Source organism: Mirounga leonina, unplaced genomic scaffold (assembly GCF_011800145.1).
Source record: "Mirounga leonina isolate KUSES-001 unplaced genomic scaffold, KU_Mleo_1.0 Mir_174, whole genome shotgun sequence".
NCBI classification, from domain to species: Eukaryota; Metazoa; Chordata; class Mammalia; order Carnivora; family Phocidae; genus Mirounga; species Mirounga leonina.
Window position 1 is genome coordinate 22,850,994 of NW_023270451.1, and position 20,890 is coordinate 22,871,883.

General features: G+C 43.5%; 1 protein-coding gene across 1 annotated transcript in view; it reads right to left on the minus strand.

Annotated features, from left to right (window-relative positions):
* Positions 1-13,075, minus strand: part of PON3 (paraoxonase 3) — a 28,076-nt gene extending 15,001 nt beyond the window's left edge. The window contains exons 1-4 of the mRNA XM_035020595.1: positions 13,009-13,075; positions 12,576-12,670; positions 10,970-11,040; positions 3,672-3,727 (exon numbers count right to left, since the gene is read on the minus strand). Coding sequence (XP_034876486.1) covers positions 3,672-3,727; positions 10,970-11,040; positions 12,576-12,649 — 201 coding nt within the window. The 5' untranslated portion in view covers positions 12,650-12,670; positions 13,009-13,075. The remainder of the gene's footprint in view (positions 1-3,671; positions 3,728-10,969; positions 11,041-12,575; positions 12,671-13,008) is intronic.
* Between the last annotated feature and the right edge of the window lie 7,815 nt (positions 13,076-20,890).

Below are 20,890 nucleotides of genomic sequence, written 5' to 3' on the forward strand. Positions count from 1 at the left end.
ATCAATAGTCAGTCTTCTAAGGAAGTCACACACTTTGCTTCCTGCTTCCTTATCAAATTCCTGCCAACTCCCTTTGCCCTGGTCTAGCTTTTATATAGGGCCAGTCTGAAATCTGCCTGAAAACTTCTACAGCAAATTTATCATAGCAACTTCAATCAGACCTTCAACACTGTTTATCAATCTCTTTGTTCATTCTAATAGGTAATCTATTGCATTTTCCCAAGTATCCATTCTCAATTTATTTTATTATCTTCCAGAGCACATACCTTCTTCCTCTTTATTCTCAATGGATGACTTTACCTCCTACTTCTCTGAAACAAACAAATAAACAAAAAAACCCATGGCACTCAACATGAATTTCCTCTGATTCCCTCCTTTCTGCCTTGGTAATTCTTCAATTTTATCAATTTTCTTCCTTTCTCCCTCTTTTCTTAAGGAAAGAGTTTTGCTCTTCTGTTCTTAAGTTAATTACTTCCCCCACCTGTTTATTTGGTTGCCTATTCTCGGGGACCTGTCTTTAGAACTTACAGTCTCTCTCTTGCTTTACCCCTCATTTCTCACCAGTGCCCCCTTCGTTTGCCTGAAAAATTGCTCATTTCTCCTTCCTTGAGACAAATCTCCTAATTTAACTACTCCTTCAAACACACGTTTATCTTGCCTTCCCCTCACTGTCAGCTCTCTTAGAAACATCACTTGGTCTTGTCACCTGCCTTGAACAGCTCCAACTCTCACCGATTTGTAGAAGCGCCTCTATCGAGGTCATATCAGTGCTCTCCAAAATATCTCATTTGATAATCCCTCCCCCTTTCCTTATCTGTATCTCTATGGCATCTGACACTCTGTACCCCTTTATTCCTTGTCAAAAAAAAAAAAAGTCAAAAGTAGACTTTCCAGATGGAAGTCCTGCTCCTCTTTCTGCCCCTTCCTCCTTCTATCCTCATCCATCCCTCTTTTCTTCTTGCTCTATACTCTTTCCTTGCAGACCTTATTCATAAGGTTTCAGATATTTCTCTATACCAATTATTTTCAGGTCTGCCCATTTACCTGGAACCTCTCTGTGGAGCTCTAGCTTGCAAGCATTCCCAACTTCTTCCTAACAGCAGTTCAAAATCAAATTGTCCGAACCAAAATCAACATTCTCTTCCCAAATCCTTGCTCTCATTTGTATCTATTATTCACAGTTAAGGGCATCAATGTTCTCCTCAATATCAGGCCATGAAATTCAGTCTTCGAGTCTACCCTTTCCTCAGAGTCAGGCTGTCACCAAGCCCAGCAGCTTAGGTCATGGTAATAATGGACAAAAAATGTCAGAGACATCTAATTCTTCCCTTTCACCTGAGGAAAATGAAGCCCAGAGAAGTGAATTGCCTAAGTCAGTCACATCTTTAATTGTACACTCTTCCTGCCACACCATAAAGAAAGGTTTGACAATGGAGAATGCTACTCAGGAAGACAGCTCAAGGAAGACCACCTTAGCAAGTATCTTGGTAGCCTGGGCACACACAAAGGCGTTGCCACCTAGTTCAAAGATTGGATGTTCTCGAAACTGAAATGATTTAATAGGTAAATAAGGGTAGGACATTGCAAACAAAGTTGACCTACATTAAGTGTCGTGATGAATGAAACACTTCCAATAAGCGGCTTCATATGCACCCGGTTTTCTGTTGAAGGCAGTTGGGTAGGAATTTGTAGCAAGTCAGTGCAAGCAATTCTTTGGATATCATTCGTCACTGAAAATGGTGAAAATCCCCTGGAGGGGCAGCATTTTATTTTCTCCAATAGGCTACCTGTGAGTGTGAGTAGGCATTGAACTTCTCTACTGCCCTCATTGACCAGCACACGCATTCAGTAAATATTCAAGCACCTTGTACTCGTCAGGTAGTGCGTTAGGTGCTCAGCATGGCAACGGGCGCTCCACAAAGCTCTGGCTGCAAGGAGCTTGAAATCTGGGGAGGCAGCACCAAGCAAGCATGTCTGTTATGATGTGGTAGGGAAGAGCCTAGGCACAGAGAATGTGAGGGGCCATAGAAGAGGCACGTCGCCCAGAAAGAGCACTGGGGAAGACTTTCCTGTGGAATTGAAGTGTGTCCACAGAAAGGCTGACAGAGAATGAGGAGCTGGCTCCATAATGTGTGAAGAAGGCAGGCAAGGAGAAGCATGCCAAGTCCCAAGGTAAGGAAGCAAATAACCTGCTTGGCACCTGTCTGTAGACTGACTACAAATATCGCGCAGAATTTCTCTCTACGTCAGCAGCTTCCAGACATGCTCTGTGACGGCAAGAAAGGGAGATAGGAAAAACCAAGAACAAGGACTTGAATTTACTGCAGTGCAAAGAGATTGAAAATAAGCAAAAAAAAAAAAAAATCATCCTTAGCCTAGGAGTTGTTAGTTTACAAAGAAGAACTCTATTACTTAAAGCCCCCTTGTTAACATTTCTCCGCTGAAAACCTCTAGTTTCTATATAGCAATAGTTCAGTACTTTTAGTTCCGGTGAAAATAGAAAAGAAGCATACAGCTGGAACTACAGATATTATCTCCTAAAAGCAGAGAAACTCCCAGTTACAGAATAATCATTTTTAAAAGTCTATTTGGCATAACATTGAACATCTAAATTGACAATAGAAAATTTAAGACAACAGAGGAAAAGCTTTTCTAGACAGTTTTGTTTTAGTTTTGGTTTTGGAGGAAAACTAAGGAAATACAATCCCTCCCACCCGCCCACCCCAACACATATCACCACCAACAGCAACTTAAATCCAAACAAAACCCTACTATACTGTGCATACTTAAGAATTTAGAAATTCAGTCCATTAAGTGTTATTATATGTGTCCCCTTTTAACCAAAAAGATATAGATTTTAAAATTCATGTTATTGGGTAGCATTCTATTGGCCAAAATAGAATATTTAGGACATGCAGTCCCAGCAATCAGAATTCACATTGAAAATGGAGTCAATTTGCTTGTTCAGAATCTTAGGTCGCATTCCAAATTGCAACTGTTCAATAAATACATGGCAATTTTCAATATCTTTACACCACATATATTTCAATTTATTGTATTTAATTTATTTATATTTATTTGTCAGTCCTTCACATAGCTTCATGATCATCCCAAACCTGTGAAGGTGGTACTAGAAATAAAATGCAGGCCCTTCTCTACTTGTCTTTGAAAGAGTTGGAAGGAATGGCAGGGAACCCAAGTTGGAAAGTGCTCAGGCTTTTGAATCGCCTAACATGGTCAACATATGATTCACAAACATTTCCTGAGCCTCAAACACAGGCAAGCATAGAGAGAAGAATACCAGTTAGTGAGAACATGACAACCAGAAACTGAGGTCCAGCAAACTAGGGCAATGATGGGGATGGACACTAGCAGGACAAACCTGGAGACTCGTCTAGGAATCCAGTGGAAATCAATGGACAGTTATTGAGACCCGACTGAATTTGTAACTGCCCACGGGGAGTTGCCCACATGGGGCCAAGCAAACCTGGCATTCCTGTGGCAACCCAATTAGCCCTCTGGAATTCCCCTTTTGGCTTTTTTAGTTGACTGCTTTAACCACAGTTGGGATAAGTGTGTAGGGGTCCATCTGGCAGCTCTAGTCGGCAACATTAATGTACTATCTATTCGGCTATTGACATGAGCGTCTGAGGGGCGTGGAAAATACTCACGCTGGAGATAAAAGCCAGCCCACTAGGAAGTATATCAATATCTTCAGAGCCATTTTCTGCAAAAGAAGTGAAGGATCAGGAAGATGCATGAACGAAGGCTTAAAAAGTAAATCTCACAGACAAAACCTTAGACTTCTTTTGGAAACTACATTAACTTTTTCAACTAGTTACTTGGGAAACTACATTAACTTCCAGGGATCCCATAGGCATTCCACTCTCCAGTAAAACCAGGGTCCGTTTCCCTAAATACTATAGTCTTTCTTTAGAACTCAATTTTCAGGAGAAAAAAGCAAATAACTATAAAATAAATCATAGCCTAGATTTATTCTTTAAATAACAACTTGTAGGGTATGCTCTGAGAGATTCAGCTTTATTCCCCATAGAAGACTGATGTGCAGATGGACTGATGACATTTGGGAAGTCTTCATTGTGAGGCTGTCTTAAAGGCCTCTCAGCCAAACATTTCTCTCTTCTAACTTGTTGAGGCCTAAAAATGTATCATTATCCGATCATATTGGGAAATTAGTGGGTAATTGTTATCTATTATAAAAGCAATATGTCTTGGGAAAGACTACCAAATATAGACAAATTTGAACAATTTAGTCAGCTCTCTTTCTCATTAAGAGCTGGTCCTGAGCAGTTTGCTATGAAAAGAGGCATATGAGAAGTGAGTTACGACCACGAGCAGGATGAATAGGGGGCTCACATGGCTCCTAATAGAGAGACAGACCCACAGAGGACGTGGTCCCAAGCAGGCAGGACTGAGGGTAAAGGCGGTGGCTATCTAGGGTGGCGGACTGTATTTTACAAATATGGTAGAACCAACATGGATCAGAGCCACATGCCCTTCTTAAAATGTGATGTTCATATCCTTGCATCAGGAGGTAAGGTGTCTCCCGCTGAATCTGGGTGGATTTGGTAACTGCTTTGACAGATAAAATGAGGTAGGAACGATGCCACATGGCATACAAGGTAAAGTCATAACCATAGCTGCTGCTGGTTCGCTCTCAATCTCTTTCTCTCTCTCTCTCACTGTCACTCTCTCTCCTCTCTTCTCCCTTCCCTTCCCTTTTCTCTCTGTCTCTGTCTCTCTCTGTCTGCATGGGCCTTGGGAACTCTAAACTTAAATGTAGGAAGTCTGGGTACTTTGAAGCTACAGAGGAGAGACTATACAGAGACTACAGAAAGTAGAGAAGACACTGGAGGAGTCACAGGCCACTTCACTTCTCAACCTTTGAGTCACCCTAGCTGATGCAAATGGAACGGCGATGAGCTGTGTCCACTGAGCCCTGTTAAAATTGCAAATTCATGAGCAAGGTAATTGTCATTTAAGTCAGTCACTCGGTTTTAAGGTGGTTTGTGACACAGCTATGGTGACTGGCACATGTGGGGAGAAGGTGGCGTGGGGTAATGTGTGGCTAGTGGGTCAAAAGGCAACTGAGCAAAGAGGGGGAGGGGGAAAGAAAAGTGGGACAAAGCCAAATAAAATGCAAATTTGAATCAACAGAATAATGAGCAATGGGCACTGAAAATTAGAGAACAGAGGAAGATTTAATTAAATATTCACTTACTGAAACTAATCCCCAACTAGTACCTGAAAATTAAATTAATCAGAGCGTTCCATTTTCTAAACATTCCAGTGAATCAAGATTTTGTATCTATGGTATCTTAATGGCTTGAAAGACTTAGTGCTGAGCGCCTGGGTGGCTCAGTTGGTTAAGCGACTGCCTTCGGCTCAGGTCATGATCCTGGAGTCCCGGGATCGAGTCCCGCATCGCGGTCCCTGCTCAGCGGGGAGTCTGCTTCTCCTTCTGACCCTCCCCCCTCTCATGTGCTCTCTCTCTCTCTCAGATAAATAAAGACTTAGTGCTATTTCCACCTAGAGTAAAACAGACATGGGGAGAACCCAGCAAATTGAATAAAGCAATTAAAAAAATCACATTGAATAAGGTTGGTTAATTTTTGAACCAACTTTTTATTTTTCTCTTACTTTTTCTCTCTTGAACACCACTTTTTGGTTTCCTTTTGCCCTATTTTCCTGCCCAATTCTGTTCTGGACATGGATATGCTCCAGGCCCTAACTGCCTTTGGCTGTTTCTCATGGCAAGCATCCCTTCTACCTGTGCAATCTACTCTAGTCCCCTGGCTTCAGATTCCACCCATGTGCCGTTGACTCTCCAATCTCTAAATCAAGCCCGAATCGTTCTGGCAGTTTCCAGGCCTTTGTATTCACCTGTACATTGGGCATTCCTACCTGGCCGTTTCATTTTTCATATTTAACACGTCCCAAACTGATCTGGACATTTCCCCTGTGAATCTGCTCCGTTTCTTATATTTTGATTTCAGTCAATGGCACTACCATCCCCCAAGGACCCATCCCCTGAAGCACCTGGAGTGACCTTTGATGCTTTCTTTTTCCTTACTCCCCGAATCCAACGGATCTCTCTAATTGGAGCTCTAAAACTTCCCCCTCTGGATTTGCACAGGAGCTTTCTAACAGGTCACTTCTGCTCTCCTGCTCCCGCTGTCTGCACCTGCTGACAGTCATCATTGTAAACTGCAGAGTCGATCCTGTCACTCCCCTGCTTAAAACCCAGAGTTGGCAATAGAAATCTTAAGCTTCTTGGTCTGGATTCCAAATTCTCCACATGTTGGCTCCAGTCTCGGTTTGTTGGCCCCCACTCTCCACTCTCTAGGCCAGCTCTGCTGCAGTTCCTCCCTTGGTAGTTGCTGAAATGTGTCAGCCTCATTCACCTGCCTGCCTGAGCACATGGGGCTCCCTCTTCTTAGCAACCCGCATCTCTCCCACACCACCTTCACCTCCCCTTGCTTGAGTATCATGGGCTCTAGAGAAGAGCTTGGGGGCCACCTCCTCAGCCTTTGCAACCTCTCCCAGTTCCCCTTAGTTCTAGCACCCATTTTATGTACTAATATGGTCACCTGTGACTACCGCCGCCATGATATTTCCTTCATACCTGGGCTGCAACCTTCTGTTGACTTGTTGATTTCCTGCCAGACGGTAAGCCTCCTGGGAACAGGGACCAGTTTTCATTCAGTACACCAGCTTTTTTTTTTTTTTTTTTTTAGATTTTATTTATTTATTTGACAGAGAGATAGAAGAGCACAAGCAGAGGGAATGGCAGAGGGAAGAGGAGAAGCAGGCTCTGCACTGAGCAGGGAGCCCGATGCGGGACTCGATCCCAGGACCCCGGGATCATGACCTGAGCCGAAGGCAGACGCTTAACCATCTGAGCCACCCAGGCGCCCCCAGTACACCAGCTTTGCACCCAATGTAATCCCTGCCTTTTCACTATAAGAGCTGTCAATAAAGCTGGTTGACTGACTAAATAAGATAAACCATGTTGAACTGTCTTGTCTTTGAGTGTTAATTTCTGAGCATAAGATGTCCTGAGTTGTGTGCTCTTTAGTTTGGACCTTTTATCTTCCAAATACCATTTCACACACCCTCCGACAGCATTAACCTACCTCACTAGTTCAGCTAAAACAGGAGTGGGTGTGTTCTGGTGGTGCTGTATTTGTCTTTATTTACTGACTTAATCCAGAGCACAAGGATGCCGGTACTTTCCATTCAGATGTGAAAATGAGTCACCAGCTGATTGCACAGTATTCCCGCCCCTCTTTCCCCACGTCCCCCACCTACACTGCACCCGCGTGACAACCCAGTGCATCTTGGCAACGGTGGCACCTGTGGGAGTAAGAGCTCCCAGGACACCTTCCCCTGAGTGCTCCCCAAATACTTGTTAGCCTGTGCACAACTATCATTAAAACCCCGCCGGTAAGTCTAAAATCAGTCTCATGAATAGGTATCTACTGCTTTTTAACCTGTCAGCCCTCTACCCAGCATAACTTTGTCTCCTTGGCTGTTAATCATTTTCTATAGGCACCCTGAGAAAGTGTCACACATTACGATCAATTAATATTATCACGATTTCACATCTTGGAAAGAAGATTCTGACAGCCAACTAAGAAAATAAATGGGACCTACAATGGAGTAGAAACAGATCTTGGAGATAGGGGAAGCTGCTGAAAGGGAAAAGGGATGGAGTGGAAGATAGGAAGACACCAAAGACAATGGCTGTTTACTTGATAATCCTGCCAAGGGTGGAACCCCAGTAAAGCTATTCGAATTTCATGTGCAGCTTTGATTAGATGCCAAGGGCAGCCAACTAACTTCCTGGTTAAAGCAATCCTTGACTCTCAAAGCCTTGGAAAAAGATAAACTCAATACAAAAAGATCTTTGAGATACCATTTCTGAAGCTTAGAATTACTTCGCTTTTCAACTTTGCTTCCCAGAAAGAATACTGGGAAGGAAAACAAAAAGAGGAAAGTTTCTTCCATCAATAAAATTAACCACAAAAGCCTGGATCTTGAAGAAAACACAAATGAGAATTCTTCTCCAGCTCTGTTAACTGCCTACCAAGCCCTGCCTAAAATCGTTATTGGTTTTCCACTGCTTCATAAAGCTTTTCACTCATCAAATAGTTGGGTCTCGTGAGGATGGTCTCACTAGTGATTTTTACTTAGTGATTTATCCAGCCTGCCTTGTCTTGGTCAGCTCCATTTATTAATATTTCACCATTTTGCCTCTCAGATTTTCGGTTTTCTGCTGCCATCATAGTTTCCCGACACTTCCATAATAAAATGTGTTGTCAGTAGATAAGAGAGGCAGGGTCACATGACAAAGAGTACAAGACATAGAATAAAACCACCCTGGCTCATAATCTGGGCCCATCACCCTCTGGTTCTGGGCCACTAGACAAGTCAAGTCATTCTGCTGTGTCTCGGTTTCCTAATCGGCAAGGACAGATAGCAAGCAGCACCCACCTTACAGGTCGGTTGTGTGGGTGATGTCAATGTTTGTAAAGAACTCAGCAGAAGGTTTATAGATGAAGGCAGTGGCATTATTTTTAGAGATATATCAATATCACCCTATTGACAAACTTGTTTAGTTCTCCAAATATAAGATGGAGATACGCCAATAGACACAAGAGGTAATGCTTTTTCTTTTGCTCTCAGCCAGTTTCCAACCATTTCAGCCATTCTTCTCAAAATATTTAGATAATCAGAACGTTGATCTGTCTTACAACATTAGCCCTAGTTTCAGCTTCTCAACTCTATTTGAATTCTACTATCTGCTTGAGTCAGACTAGGCGTTAGCAATAATCTAATTACCCCACTACATTATTTGGCAAGCTCCTATCTTTTGAGAGAGAGATGTGTATAAGTATGAATATTACTCCACAAAACAGTAAACAAATGAGCAAATGTTACATTTCCCTTTTTTTTTTTTTTAAATCAAATTAAATCTGCCCTGCACCCACATTCCACTAAACCGAAGGGAAATTCAATCTCAGTCATTACTGGGTCTTCTGCCAGGGTTGTGCAAATATCGTAGGTGGCAAGTTTTTAAAAAGCAGAATATTTGGGGAAGTCCATCTGGCCTTTATTCTATTCTAGTCACCACCAAATTACTCACTGCCAAGCCCATGTGTTCCTTTTAATTTACGAAGCTCTGCCACTTCCAGGTCCTGGATGGGCACATGATCTGTGCTTGGGCTGCGACACACAGTGCAAAGGATCCAGCCTCCCTGAAGACACCTTGCAGCCATTCTTTCAGGGGTCCTGCTCCATCCCCAGAATGCCATCAGGCAGCGGGGAAAGGATCCCTGTTATTAAAAAAATCCACATATTCTTATCCTTTGTCCATCAGAACCTTCTGAAGGAGCTCGGGTTTTTGAGAACAAAAGTCAGGAAGCAGCTTGTCCCCAGTTCCTTCTGTTTCTAGCCAGCAGCACATACCTCCTCCATGTGCTAGGAAGCATATTGGCCAAGGCTACTTTTTCTTTTCTTTCTTTCTTTCTTTCTTTCTTTCTTTCTTTCTTTCTTTCTTTCTTTCTTTCTTTCTTTCTTTCTTTCTTTCTTCTCTTTCTTTCTTTCTTCTTTCTTCCTTTCTTTCTTTCTTTCTCTCTTTCTTTCTTTCTTTCTTTCTCTCTTTCTTTCTTTCTTTCTTTCTTTTTCTTTCGAAATCAAGAGAGAAAAACAAAGAAAGAAAACCAAAATCAAAAAGACTTATTCTGTCCCTCTCTCTCTCTATATATATATGTATATATAGTCGAAATACATCATATATAAAGAAATATATGTACCAAGAAAAAGAAAATACAAACTCATATCACAATAAACTATGCTGTCATCCCGACACATACTGATAAATAAGTCACAGTCCTTGACCCTAGGGAGTTTCCTATCTGCTAGTGAGAGAGAGAGAGAGAGAACACTGCTAGCCATAAAGTGTGTGGTAGATGTCCTAAGTGAATCAGAGTTTCAGGGCACTGGGGAGTTCAGAGGCAGGAGAGGACTTTGCAGCCGATTTCAGGAAACAAAGAGGAAGGAATCAGTGCAGGGGATTTCATGAGCAACCATGAGAAAGTGAAAAAGCACATTCTATGAACAGTGAACAGAATCTGCCTGGAACTGCTTTTCTAGTAGCAGTATGAGGGAGAATGGGGGGGTTTGGAGCCCAGATAAGCAGATACGGCAGTAACAGTAATGGGGTGAGCTCAGCCCTGTGCGGAACCACAGAGGAGGTTGATACCAACACGTCTCATGAGAACAATGAGGGACAAGGGGAAAACATATGGCTCCTAAATATGGAACTGAGTCCCTTTGAGAATGGGGTTACCATACATAGGAGAAGTCTAGAAGAAGAGCTGGTTGTGGGTGAGGGTATGAGGGAGGAAAGGACAGAAATGGAAAGTGGTTTCAGTCTGGAAAAGAAGGCCTGCAGTTTGAGACGTTAGGGAGGCAGCTATGGAGTTTTGAGTAATTTTATTTTAAGACATCTGAGTAGGCTGTGAGGCTCCTCAGGGTAAAGGCTAGGTCATATTTCTCTTGGTACCTGCAGATAAATTTAGAAGGAAATGATATTTGAAGCCAGGAACACCATGAAGGAGAAGGAAGAAGAGAGAAAAGAAGATAGGCACTGGAAGAAGACAGACAGGGGAGTGAAATAGCACAGAATGGATGGGAGGGACGTTCAGTAAGGGACATGACGTCCTTCAGATGATGGAGAGATATCAGTAAGGAAAAAAAGATTGGGGGAAAAGCCACAGATTTTGACATTCAGGAGGGTACCTGGAGACCTGGGATGAGGTGACGTCAGTAAATGGGGCAGAGACCCCTGGCAAGAGGCTCTAAGGAGTAGCAGGGAATTAACGTAGTTGGCAGCCTCAGTCGGGTGGATGACGAGCAAGAAATTGCACTGTCACAGACATACCAAGTCCCTCAATGAGGTGGCAGTACCGGGGTTCTACTGGCTCCACTTCCCGAGATGCATTAGCTCTTTGTCTGTAGAAGAAAAGAACACTGGAGGACGATGCACAACACCCAAAATCAATGTCTAGACATTGTCTGGAATCACCCTCTTGTTCATTAACTTTGTCTCTCATCATTTACGGATGATATAACAAGTAAGTAGGTACCTCCTTTTCTTTATACTTATTTACATAATGTGGACATTATGTACGTCATGCACCTATATCAGCTCATCTCACCCAATTATTGTTGAAAGCCTAAAATGCCATTATACATGGACAGCACGTTGCTGCCCGATAAATGATACCATAGAATAAGTAACTGAACAGTATTATTACTTGAAATGTACAGAGTAGTATTATGTAATTTGCTAAAGTATTATCTATTATATATCTGCACTTTGGCTCCCCTTGGCCCCCTATAGTCTTGTCTTTTGACCCCCCACCAAAATGCTTTCTCCAAATTCAAGTGTCTCCTAATAGCTAAACCCTGTAGCTTTTGCTTTAATTTCATTATTTAAAAAAAATTTATGCTAACTTATTTGGCAAAGTGTATAAAAGTCATCAAACTGACCACAATATAAACAACTGGCCAAATTATTTTTCAATATAGTGTTCCTGCTTCCACAGTGAACCATTCTTCTAAATACCAGGGATAATTTTAAATTTTTATTAGATTGTATGCAGGAAGAGTCTACACTTGACTTATCTTACTGTCACTTTTGTAAAAATACACCTTGGATCTACCTTGCAATTATGACTTTTTATGATTCTCTCACTTGGGTGCGCTGGGAACAAATGTAACAAGAAACATTCTCAAGCTGAACTAGAAAGTGTTCACAAAAGGCATCAGGCTTCCCAATAGATTCTAATGTGAACTTCTGAGATCAGCTTCTGCTTGGAGAAATAAACAAAAGCAACTTAAAGACAAGTGAGGGCAAGCAGAAGCTTTAGATCCACTCGGAAATGCATATCATACCTAATGTTTCTTTCTAGCCCAGTATATTGACTTCTCGTGAGATATTTCTGCCTATCAACGCTAGATCTGCCACTTCACAAGGTCCTAATACTTGGAAAACGCCGGTGGTCACCACCTGCAAGTTTCAGCTCATTTCCCTGCTGTCTGGCTAGCTCTTTTAATCTAGGACGAGCTCTGTACCCCACCCAGTACTCATCAATGTTGCACTGGCCTTGGGCAATGTCTGAGTGGGCTGTAAGCATCCAGCTGGTGGCCTGGTCCCCTCCAGGTCCAGCGCTTCCAACGGAGTTCATTTTTTTTTTTTTTTTTTCCGGAGCAAAATGCGGAGGGCAACGTGGAAAAGGAGGTGGGGTGCGGGCACGACTTTCAGAAAATAAATGGGGGGCATTTCTGCTCTACCACCTTAGGAAAGGCAAACAGCTCACTTTTCCACATCAGTGCTTCTCAAGGGATAGCTTGCCGGGTGGAACTGAGGAGTGAGATTCTAAAAATGCTCTTCCCTACCTGCTAGGAAGGTGGCACGGGGCAGCCACTGAAACTTGGAAGAGGAGAGAAAGAACCAAGGCCGCCCCATCAAGATGCCAACTCACCTAAGTGCCCCTAACCTCTCCCCGATGAGGGCCAGGCCGGCCCCAAGCAGGCTCAGAACCATCAGCTTCCCCATGGTCTCCGGTGCCCGGGTGCCCTGTGGCGACGAAGCGGCGCCTAGAACTCCCGGGGGCGTGGCGGGCAGGCTCCCAGCCCCGCCCGCCCCGCCCGCCCCGCCCGCCCCGCCCGCCCCCGGGGGGAAGGGGAGCTGCCCGGGAGCTGACGTGCAGGTCCAGGTCGCCCGCCCCGCCCCGCCGCCCTGGGCTCAAGGCCATTTCCACGCACCGGGTGCAAGGAACCCTGGACTCGCGGGACTCCTTCTGTTCAAGGCTCCGCGTACGGAGAGAGAGCCCGGGGTACGGCAGCTTTGGCAAGAACACACCCTTCCGTCGGTGGGACGAGAGAAGTTTGCTGCTAAAAGCTGCGAAATTTTACCTCAGCTCCTCCAGTGAACAGAAGGGGAAACCGAAGGGTCAGGGGACCGCGGGTAGCTGAGTTCAGAGCCGAAACGTCGCCTTTCTGGAAGGCAAGACGAAAGATGAGACGGAGCTTTGATCCCGAGACACTGGGCGGAGCGATACTGGAAGATAAACGCAGCAGAGAGCTTTAACTCGCTCTCCTCCAAGATTTGGGGCGCAGGGCCTTACTTCCTGGCCCTTCTGCCCTGTCTCAGAATGCTGAATATGGTGGGTGCCCAGTTCCGTTTGTTGACTGGGTGGATTGTAAACGTCCGTGGGAACATCAGAAGAAATGAAGGAAAAGAAGTAGCTAGGTAACAAGAAGATGAGCAAAGTGGAGGGAAGGGAAAGATAGTTTCTTAGGGAAGTTAGCCTTTCAAAAGACTCCTTGATTCTTCTTTCTTCTGGGTCTTCAGTTCCTGCCACGCAAAGAATGAATTTTCCCCTCTCATAGTGAAGATTAGGTTGGAGGGAAAAGGGCTGGCTGGAGCTGGGGAAGACTTTAGGAGTTAGGACCCAGCAACATAGCATCTTCCAGCATGATCTGTTTTTATTTACCAAGAGAAAGAAATAATGGTTCTTTTGAGTTCAACTGAGTAAATACTGTTGAAAGAACAGGATTTACCAGACCTGAAGATATTAAGGCAAGAAAAACTGGTCCCTGACTTATGGGGCACATAATTACAGTATGAATACATAATTGTGGCATGAACAACAATGCCTACCACTTACACAGCACCTACCATGTGCCTTGCATTGTGCTTAGTAGTTTGCCTATGTTAACTCTTTTAATTCTCAGGACCACCTCTGAGGCACTTAACAGTATACCAGTATTATAGGTGAGAAGAACTGAGGCACAGAGTGGCTGTGTCACTTGCCCTAGGTCACACAGCTGGTGAGTGGCAGGTCAGGCAGTCGGCTCCAGAGCCCTGTGCCCTTCACTGTGCTGCTTCTGTGAAGGCTGGGCAAGAAGGAAATCTGTACTGAAGGAGGACTGTAGGGGCGCCTGGGGGGCTCAGTCGTTAAGCGTCTGCCTTCGGCTCAGGTCATGATCCCAGCGTCCTGGAACAGAGCCCACATTGGGCTCCCTGCTCAGCGGGAAGCCTGCTTCTCCTTCTCCCTCTGCCTCTCTCCCTGCTTGTGCTCTCCCTGTCTCTCTCTGTCAAATAACTAACTAACTAACTAACTAACTAACTAACTAACTAAATAAATAAATAAATAATCTTAAAAAAAAAGGAGGACTGTAACATCTAGAGTTGTATTGATAATTATTTTTAAGATGACTAATTTTAAGAGTTCAAGCAGAGGAAGAACTGAATGCTGTTTTCATAAGGCTTCTGGAGGAGGGAGATGAAGAAAGGAATGTTCCCAAAGCCGAAGGGTCCATAGGTGTGGTACAGGCATGCACGCAGGGCTTGGGGCTCAAGCTGCCTGGGTTTGGATCCAGCTAGCCTTAGGTGCCCGACTAACTTGTTTATGCTTCAGATTCCTCTTCGGTAAAAGAATATCTGCCTCATAGGTGGCTTAAAATCAAATGTCACGATGAGTGCAAAGTGCTCAACGCTACACTTTGGTATATTGTGAGGAGTCAATAAGCACTGACCATCAATTAAATCTGAACCTCCATGTGAGAACGTGGGCTCAGACCCCCATCCCATTGATCATGGAGTCTTCCATGCCAGGCACAGAACTGTGTACTTAATAGATGCTCTATAAAATTGATTAGATGGATGGGTGCAAAATGTGGACTTGGCAGAAAGAAAAATTGGGAATGTAGAAAGACACAGGGTACACGATGAAATAGTAATAATTGTCCTATGTGCTAGGCATTTTTGCATGTTTTCTCATATTCCGTCTTACCATCCTCACTTTACAAATAAGGAAAGTGAAGCCTAGAGAGGTTGAGTAATAACTTGCTTACATAACTAAGAAGTGTCAGGGACTCCATTTGGACTCAGGTCAAGTGACTCTAAAGTACATGTTCCTTATCAGTGTGTTCGCTGCCTCCCAGCATAGCATGAAGACAGGGAAAAGGGAAGAGGCAGATTCTTGGGCAATTTATTGCAGGTGCTGTGTCATCTATAATCTGGTTTAAAGTTCTTCACTTTAGGCGGAGGTAGGGGTGTGTGTGTGTGTGTGTGTGTGCGCACGCATGTGTGTGCATGTGTGTACATAATTTAAACCTTAGAGGTGATTAGTTGTCATTTGAAAACAATAATCAGTAATTCAAATCCCTAGCCCTGTTAGTAGCGTTAAAAGATTCCCAACTTTGGAGACCACTGTATCAAGTGTCACCATTTAAATCTGCACCTGGAGAGTTCACTCATTAGATTGAGATATTAGAGATAATTATTCATGGAGAAGCCAGTTGGCAAGACATATTGTATAAGCAGCTCCTGCTCAGTGTAGAGTAAGAATGAGAACAAGGATTCTCACACCAGTGGAGTGGGTTTTTGGCTGTCTTAGTCCATTCGGGTAGCTATAACAAAAAAAGCGTGAGCTAAGTGGCTTATAAACAACAGACATTTATTTCTCAGAGTTCTGGAGCCTGGGAAGTCCAAGATCAAGTTGCTGGCAGATTCCCTGTCAGGTAAGAACCCACTTCCCAGGCTGTGGTCTTTTTGCTGTGTCCTAACATGGTGGAGGGGGCAAGGGAGTTCTGTGGGGCCTCTTCTATAGGGCACTAGGTCCATTCATGAGGGCTGCACTCTGATAACCTAATCACCTCTCAAAGGCCCCACTTCCTAATACCATCTCCTTTGGGGTTAGGCTTTCGGCATAGGAAGTTTGGGGAGACACAAATGTTAAGACCATAGCACTGACTCTAGAATGGTATTGTGTGCTGTGTCCACCCTATTGACAAGGAAGATTCTGCTTTTCGATCTGAAGTGAACTGAATCCCTCCTTTCAAAACTTTGTCTCAGATGGTACTGAATGCTGTTTTCATAAGGCTTCGTCACATGTTTGTTGAAATACAGCTTGTTGAAATACAGAAGACAGAGCTGGATCTTCACTGAGTTTCCAGAACAACAGATCCTGGGATGATTTTCATGCCTCCTTGGTAATAGACATTTGTGTGTGACAGATTTGGGTTTAAGCCTCGTGTTCACTGGACCATATACATGGCAGTGAGTGGGATTGACTGCATGACCAGGAGAAGTAGAAATTCATCAGGCAGAAGGGCTGGTGAGGCCCATAGAAAGGCAGCATGGCATCTACAGAGTCCTGGGGAATTAGAACCGGAATGAAGTACATTCAGTAAGGACAGTGCAGGCGTTCCCAAACTAGGTGATAAGAGTCACTTGGAAGACTTGCTAAAACACAGACTGCTAAACTTTAGCCCCAGAGTTTGTGATTTGTTAGATTTGGGGTAGGTCTTGAGAATTTGCCTTTCTAACAAGTTTGCATGGAATGTTGTTGCTACTGCTCCAGGAACCACACTTTGAGGACCCCTGGGCTAGAGCATAAAAGACTGTGAGGAGGATGGTGAGAATTGAATCCAGAGTGGATGGCAGGGCCTCGTAGGCCAAGTGAGGAAAGTCGAATTATATCCTAGGGGTTCGTGGGAAACCACTGGAGTGCCATGACCCAGTAGATGTTTTAGAAACATCACTCTGCAGTAAGAATGGATTAAGGAGGGGTAGGGAGCTCGCCTCTCCTGGAGGTGGGCAGAATAGTTGGTGGCCTTGGGGGACTAATTGGAGAAGCAATGGGGATTAATGAGTTCCTAATGTCCTTAGAACTGTATGGCTTTGAGAAATATTTGGGAAGGGAGGCTGATAGTATTGGCAACTGGTTGAATGGGGACTGACGGATGGTGAGGAAGAGGGACAAATTATGGAAGGTGTCTAGGTGTGGAGAATCCAGTGGAGAGTTACCCATTCATGGATCCGGGGACCAGAGGGCAAGAGCAATAGATAGAAAAGCAGGGTGTCCATTGAAAGCTCTGATTTCCACTAGAATATTAGAGGAAAAATCTTTGCCTTTTCTTCCAAGTGGAGCGACAGAAAGTCACCTTTATCCTGATCATCACTTTCAGGCTCTGAACTGAGTCCGTACAATAAATTTGTTGTTTGTTTATTGTTAAAATAAGTTTGTTTATTGTTACATTAGCTCTTTCTGAAGAGACATCTGAGTAATGTCTCCGGCGGCTCAATACCACAAGTGATGGGATAGTGGGGTTCCATGATTTTGGAGCTTGAAAATTGTGTACCGCTTTCTGTTCTAATGAGAAACATCATTTTCTTGTGCTTCCAAACCCTATATCAAGAATTGCATAACTGATGATTTACAGTTATGAACTGGGAAGACAATTCCATCCTTTACACATGAAGAACTCCTAGGACTTGATTTAAAAAAAAAAAAAAAGCCAACATCCTAAAAGAAAAAAAAAAGACAAGAAAGTTCACAGAGAAATAAACACCAATCTCTTTGAATATCTGAAAGTGTGCTTAAACTCAGTTGTAATAACAGAAGGAAAACTAAAACACACTGGGATATCATTTTTGCAAACATTTGAGAATCTGACAACAAACCTGTTGGTGATACTTTGGGAAAATTCTTATTCATTGCAAAATGTTACAATTCCTGTAGTGGGTTATGAAGTATCTGTCAAACATTCAAATGAAACTACCCTTTGACCCAGATTTAACCCCTTTTGATTCACTTCCAAGAATTTATGCCCTAGATACACCTGCACACATACAAAATAAGGTTTGCACACAGTTACTTATTGCAGCACTGTTTGTAATAGCAAGTAATTGGACTGGTTAAATAAACTAGGGCATCCTAGGCAGCTAGCAAATAGAATAGTGAAGATCTCTTTGTAATGATATGAAAACATGTCCAAAAATTATCCTTAGGTAAAGGGAATACGTGGAACTCTGTGTAGTCTGCTACCTTCTGTGACATAAAGGGGGAAAAGAAGAATATATATTTGTATCAGCTTGTATTTATATAAAAATATTGGAAAGAGGGGTGCCTGGCTGGGTCAGTGGGAGGAGTGTGTGACTCTTGATCTCGGGGTTGTGAGTTCGAGCCCCATGTTGGGTGTAGAGATTACTTAAAAATAAAATCTTTTAAAAGTTGAAAAGATACACACAAAAAACTAACAAACTGGTTTCCTGTAAATAGGGCAAATGGGACAGGAAGAGACTTACCAACGTGTACCTTATTATCAGTTTGATCTCTGAGACATGTAAGAAGAAATGCCTATGAAAACAGTGACTCGTATGCATAAATTCACACACATGATGTGGAGACGCTGCTGCGATTGCTTCACATGTCAGTGTGAACATTTGTTTCAAAGACAAACAGGACACATGTAACACTATGCTGTGACAAAATTCCAGATGTGTTCACATCCACTCACTTGACCCTGTGCTCTGGATCGGTGTGTGATGGGGCCGTGGGAGATGGAGGTGAGCAAAGGAACATTTCTTGTCGTTCACATTTAGTCATATTGGGTGAGCACTTACAACTACTTATTTGGCACCGAAGACCCATTGCGAACAAGATACCCTTGCCTTTAAGGAACTTACGTGTGGGGTGGGAGGGAGATATATTTTTAGGAGGGAAGGGAAGGAAGACAGAAAAGGAGGAGAGGAGGAAGGGAAAAAAAGACAAAGTAAACAAATTGTTTCAGATTCTTTTATGGAGTGGTCAGTCAATTGTGGCCACAAGAGAAGACAGAGGCTCTGGAAGAAACAATGTATTGTATTTACATGTCCTAGAGACAGGAGGTGGGGCACACCATGCAGGGCCCCCTGGGAAAGACCCTAGGGTGCTCAGGAGGCAGAGGACAGGAGGAGAAGGTTTAGGTTCCTGCCTTATTGGGGTTTCCACAGGAAAGGCAAGGCAGGGCAGGGTGAACAGTTGAGGTTTGGCCAGTATGAATAATTTCGGTGGGCTCTGGGCTATAGGGGTGGTCTCTAGTTGCCTGGCACCTGGCCCTGGGAGGATTACAGCAGAGGAATATGGTCTCCTGGAGTGTACGGACTAAATAGAGGGGTATGGCTCTGGAGTGGCTGGTTTGCCTTCAGAGACATGCTCCAGGCTCAGCCCTTTGCTGTCTCTAAGAATTGGAAAGGCTACTCTCAAGAGGTGACATTAAAACTGAGCAGGAGGAGGGGCACCTGGGTGGCTCAGTGGGTTAAGCATCTGACTCTTGATCTCAGCTCAGGTCTTGATCTCAGGGTTGTAGGTTCAGGCCCCGCACTGCACTCCACACTGGGTGTGGAGCCTACTTAAGAAAACAAAACAAAACTGAGCAGGAGGAGGAGGAGGAGCAGTCCCGGGGAAGGAAAGAGTTTGCTCATGTATGCCAGGACACGTGCAACATCCGTGTGGCTTTAGCAGTTCCGGGGAGAAGAGTGGTGCCAGATGAAGTCGGAGGAGAAGCCGAGCCCAGATCACACAACACTTTGCAGGCCTCCTCAAAGAGATTGGATGAGCACAAAGGTTGTAAGCGGGACATGACATGATCTGAGTACTTCGCTACCGGGTAGGAAATGGCTTAGAGAGAGCAAATCCTGGAAGAGAGGAGCCCACGGGGAAAACCCTTCCGGGTAAGAGGTAACAGAGGGCTCAGGTAACAGAGCTGGCTGAGAATGGGTTTGAAATATCACTTGGAGATAGAATGAGGTAGTTTCTGATGGTAAGGACAAAGACAAAATCAAGATGACTGCAAAGTTCAAGTGGGCAATGTTAATTTTGGAGCAATCAGCACTCAGGTGGTATGCCAACCACTGGAATGAATGAGAGAGAGAGGAAGAGCACCCAGTTCTGGACCCGACAGAACCATTACACTTCTATTTTGAACAAGGTGCAGGAACCAGCAAAGGAGGCTGTTAAAAAAGAAACAACAGACCCCAAATTGATACCTAACCTAACCTAACTGCCTCTCCCAGGAATGTAACCTTAACCCAAAGTCTGTCTGGAATTAACCAGTCAGCACTCATGAGGTCTTCTGCCTGCTAGACAACTGCCATTCTCCCAAAGAAAGGTGACCTTGCCTGAAAAATCATCTCTTTGCTAGGATAACTTCCTTGTTCCACTGCCTTCTTCCTATAAAAGTCTTTCAGTTTGTATAGCTCATCAGATCTCCTTTCTATTTGCCAGATGGGATGCTGCCCACTTCAAGATTCATTGAATAAAGCCAATAAGATCTTTAAAATTTACTCAGTTGGATTTTGTTTTATAACAAGGCAAAAAAAATATTATTAGATCATTTAACTAAATTCCTCCAGAGTGAGTATTATCCTGACTTTAGAGATAAAAGTTAAGATAGACATCTGTGACAAGGAATGAAGAGTATCTCTGTGATCTGATAGCAAATGATTTCCAGAAACAAAGAGAGACAATGCAGAAGAGTGTATTTGGGAGACCAGAGCAGAGAATATTTTTAATAGAGTGCTGACTACCAATATCAGTGCTAGAAATGATAGAAAAATCACCACTAGGCAACTCCGATATAATAATCATCCAGGCAGGAATCATTAAAGGATGCTGCAACCAAACAGAGGAAACGTTTTAGGGAACAGAATATTCACATGGACTTACAAATGGAGGGAAAAAATAACCTCGTTGATCTGGTGGTTACCACCTGAATCAGTCATTCATATTCAGCATCACAAACAGTGGAACAACCTGCCCACACATTCTGATGCAATGCAATTACTTTTCAATTATTAACAAGTAACAATATTAACATTATTTGTTAAATATTCTTGTCAAAATTGCTTAGCCTGAATCTAATCGAACCTTGAGTAATTTTACAGGAAACTTTACAGGAAACATAAATGATACTGACTGAATTAAGCCAAAGACTCTAGGGAGAAACAATCAGATAAATCCAGAAT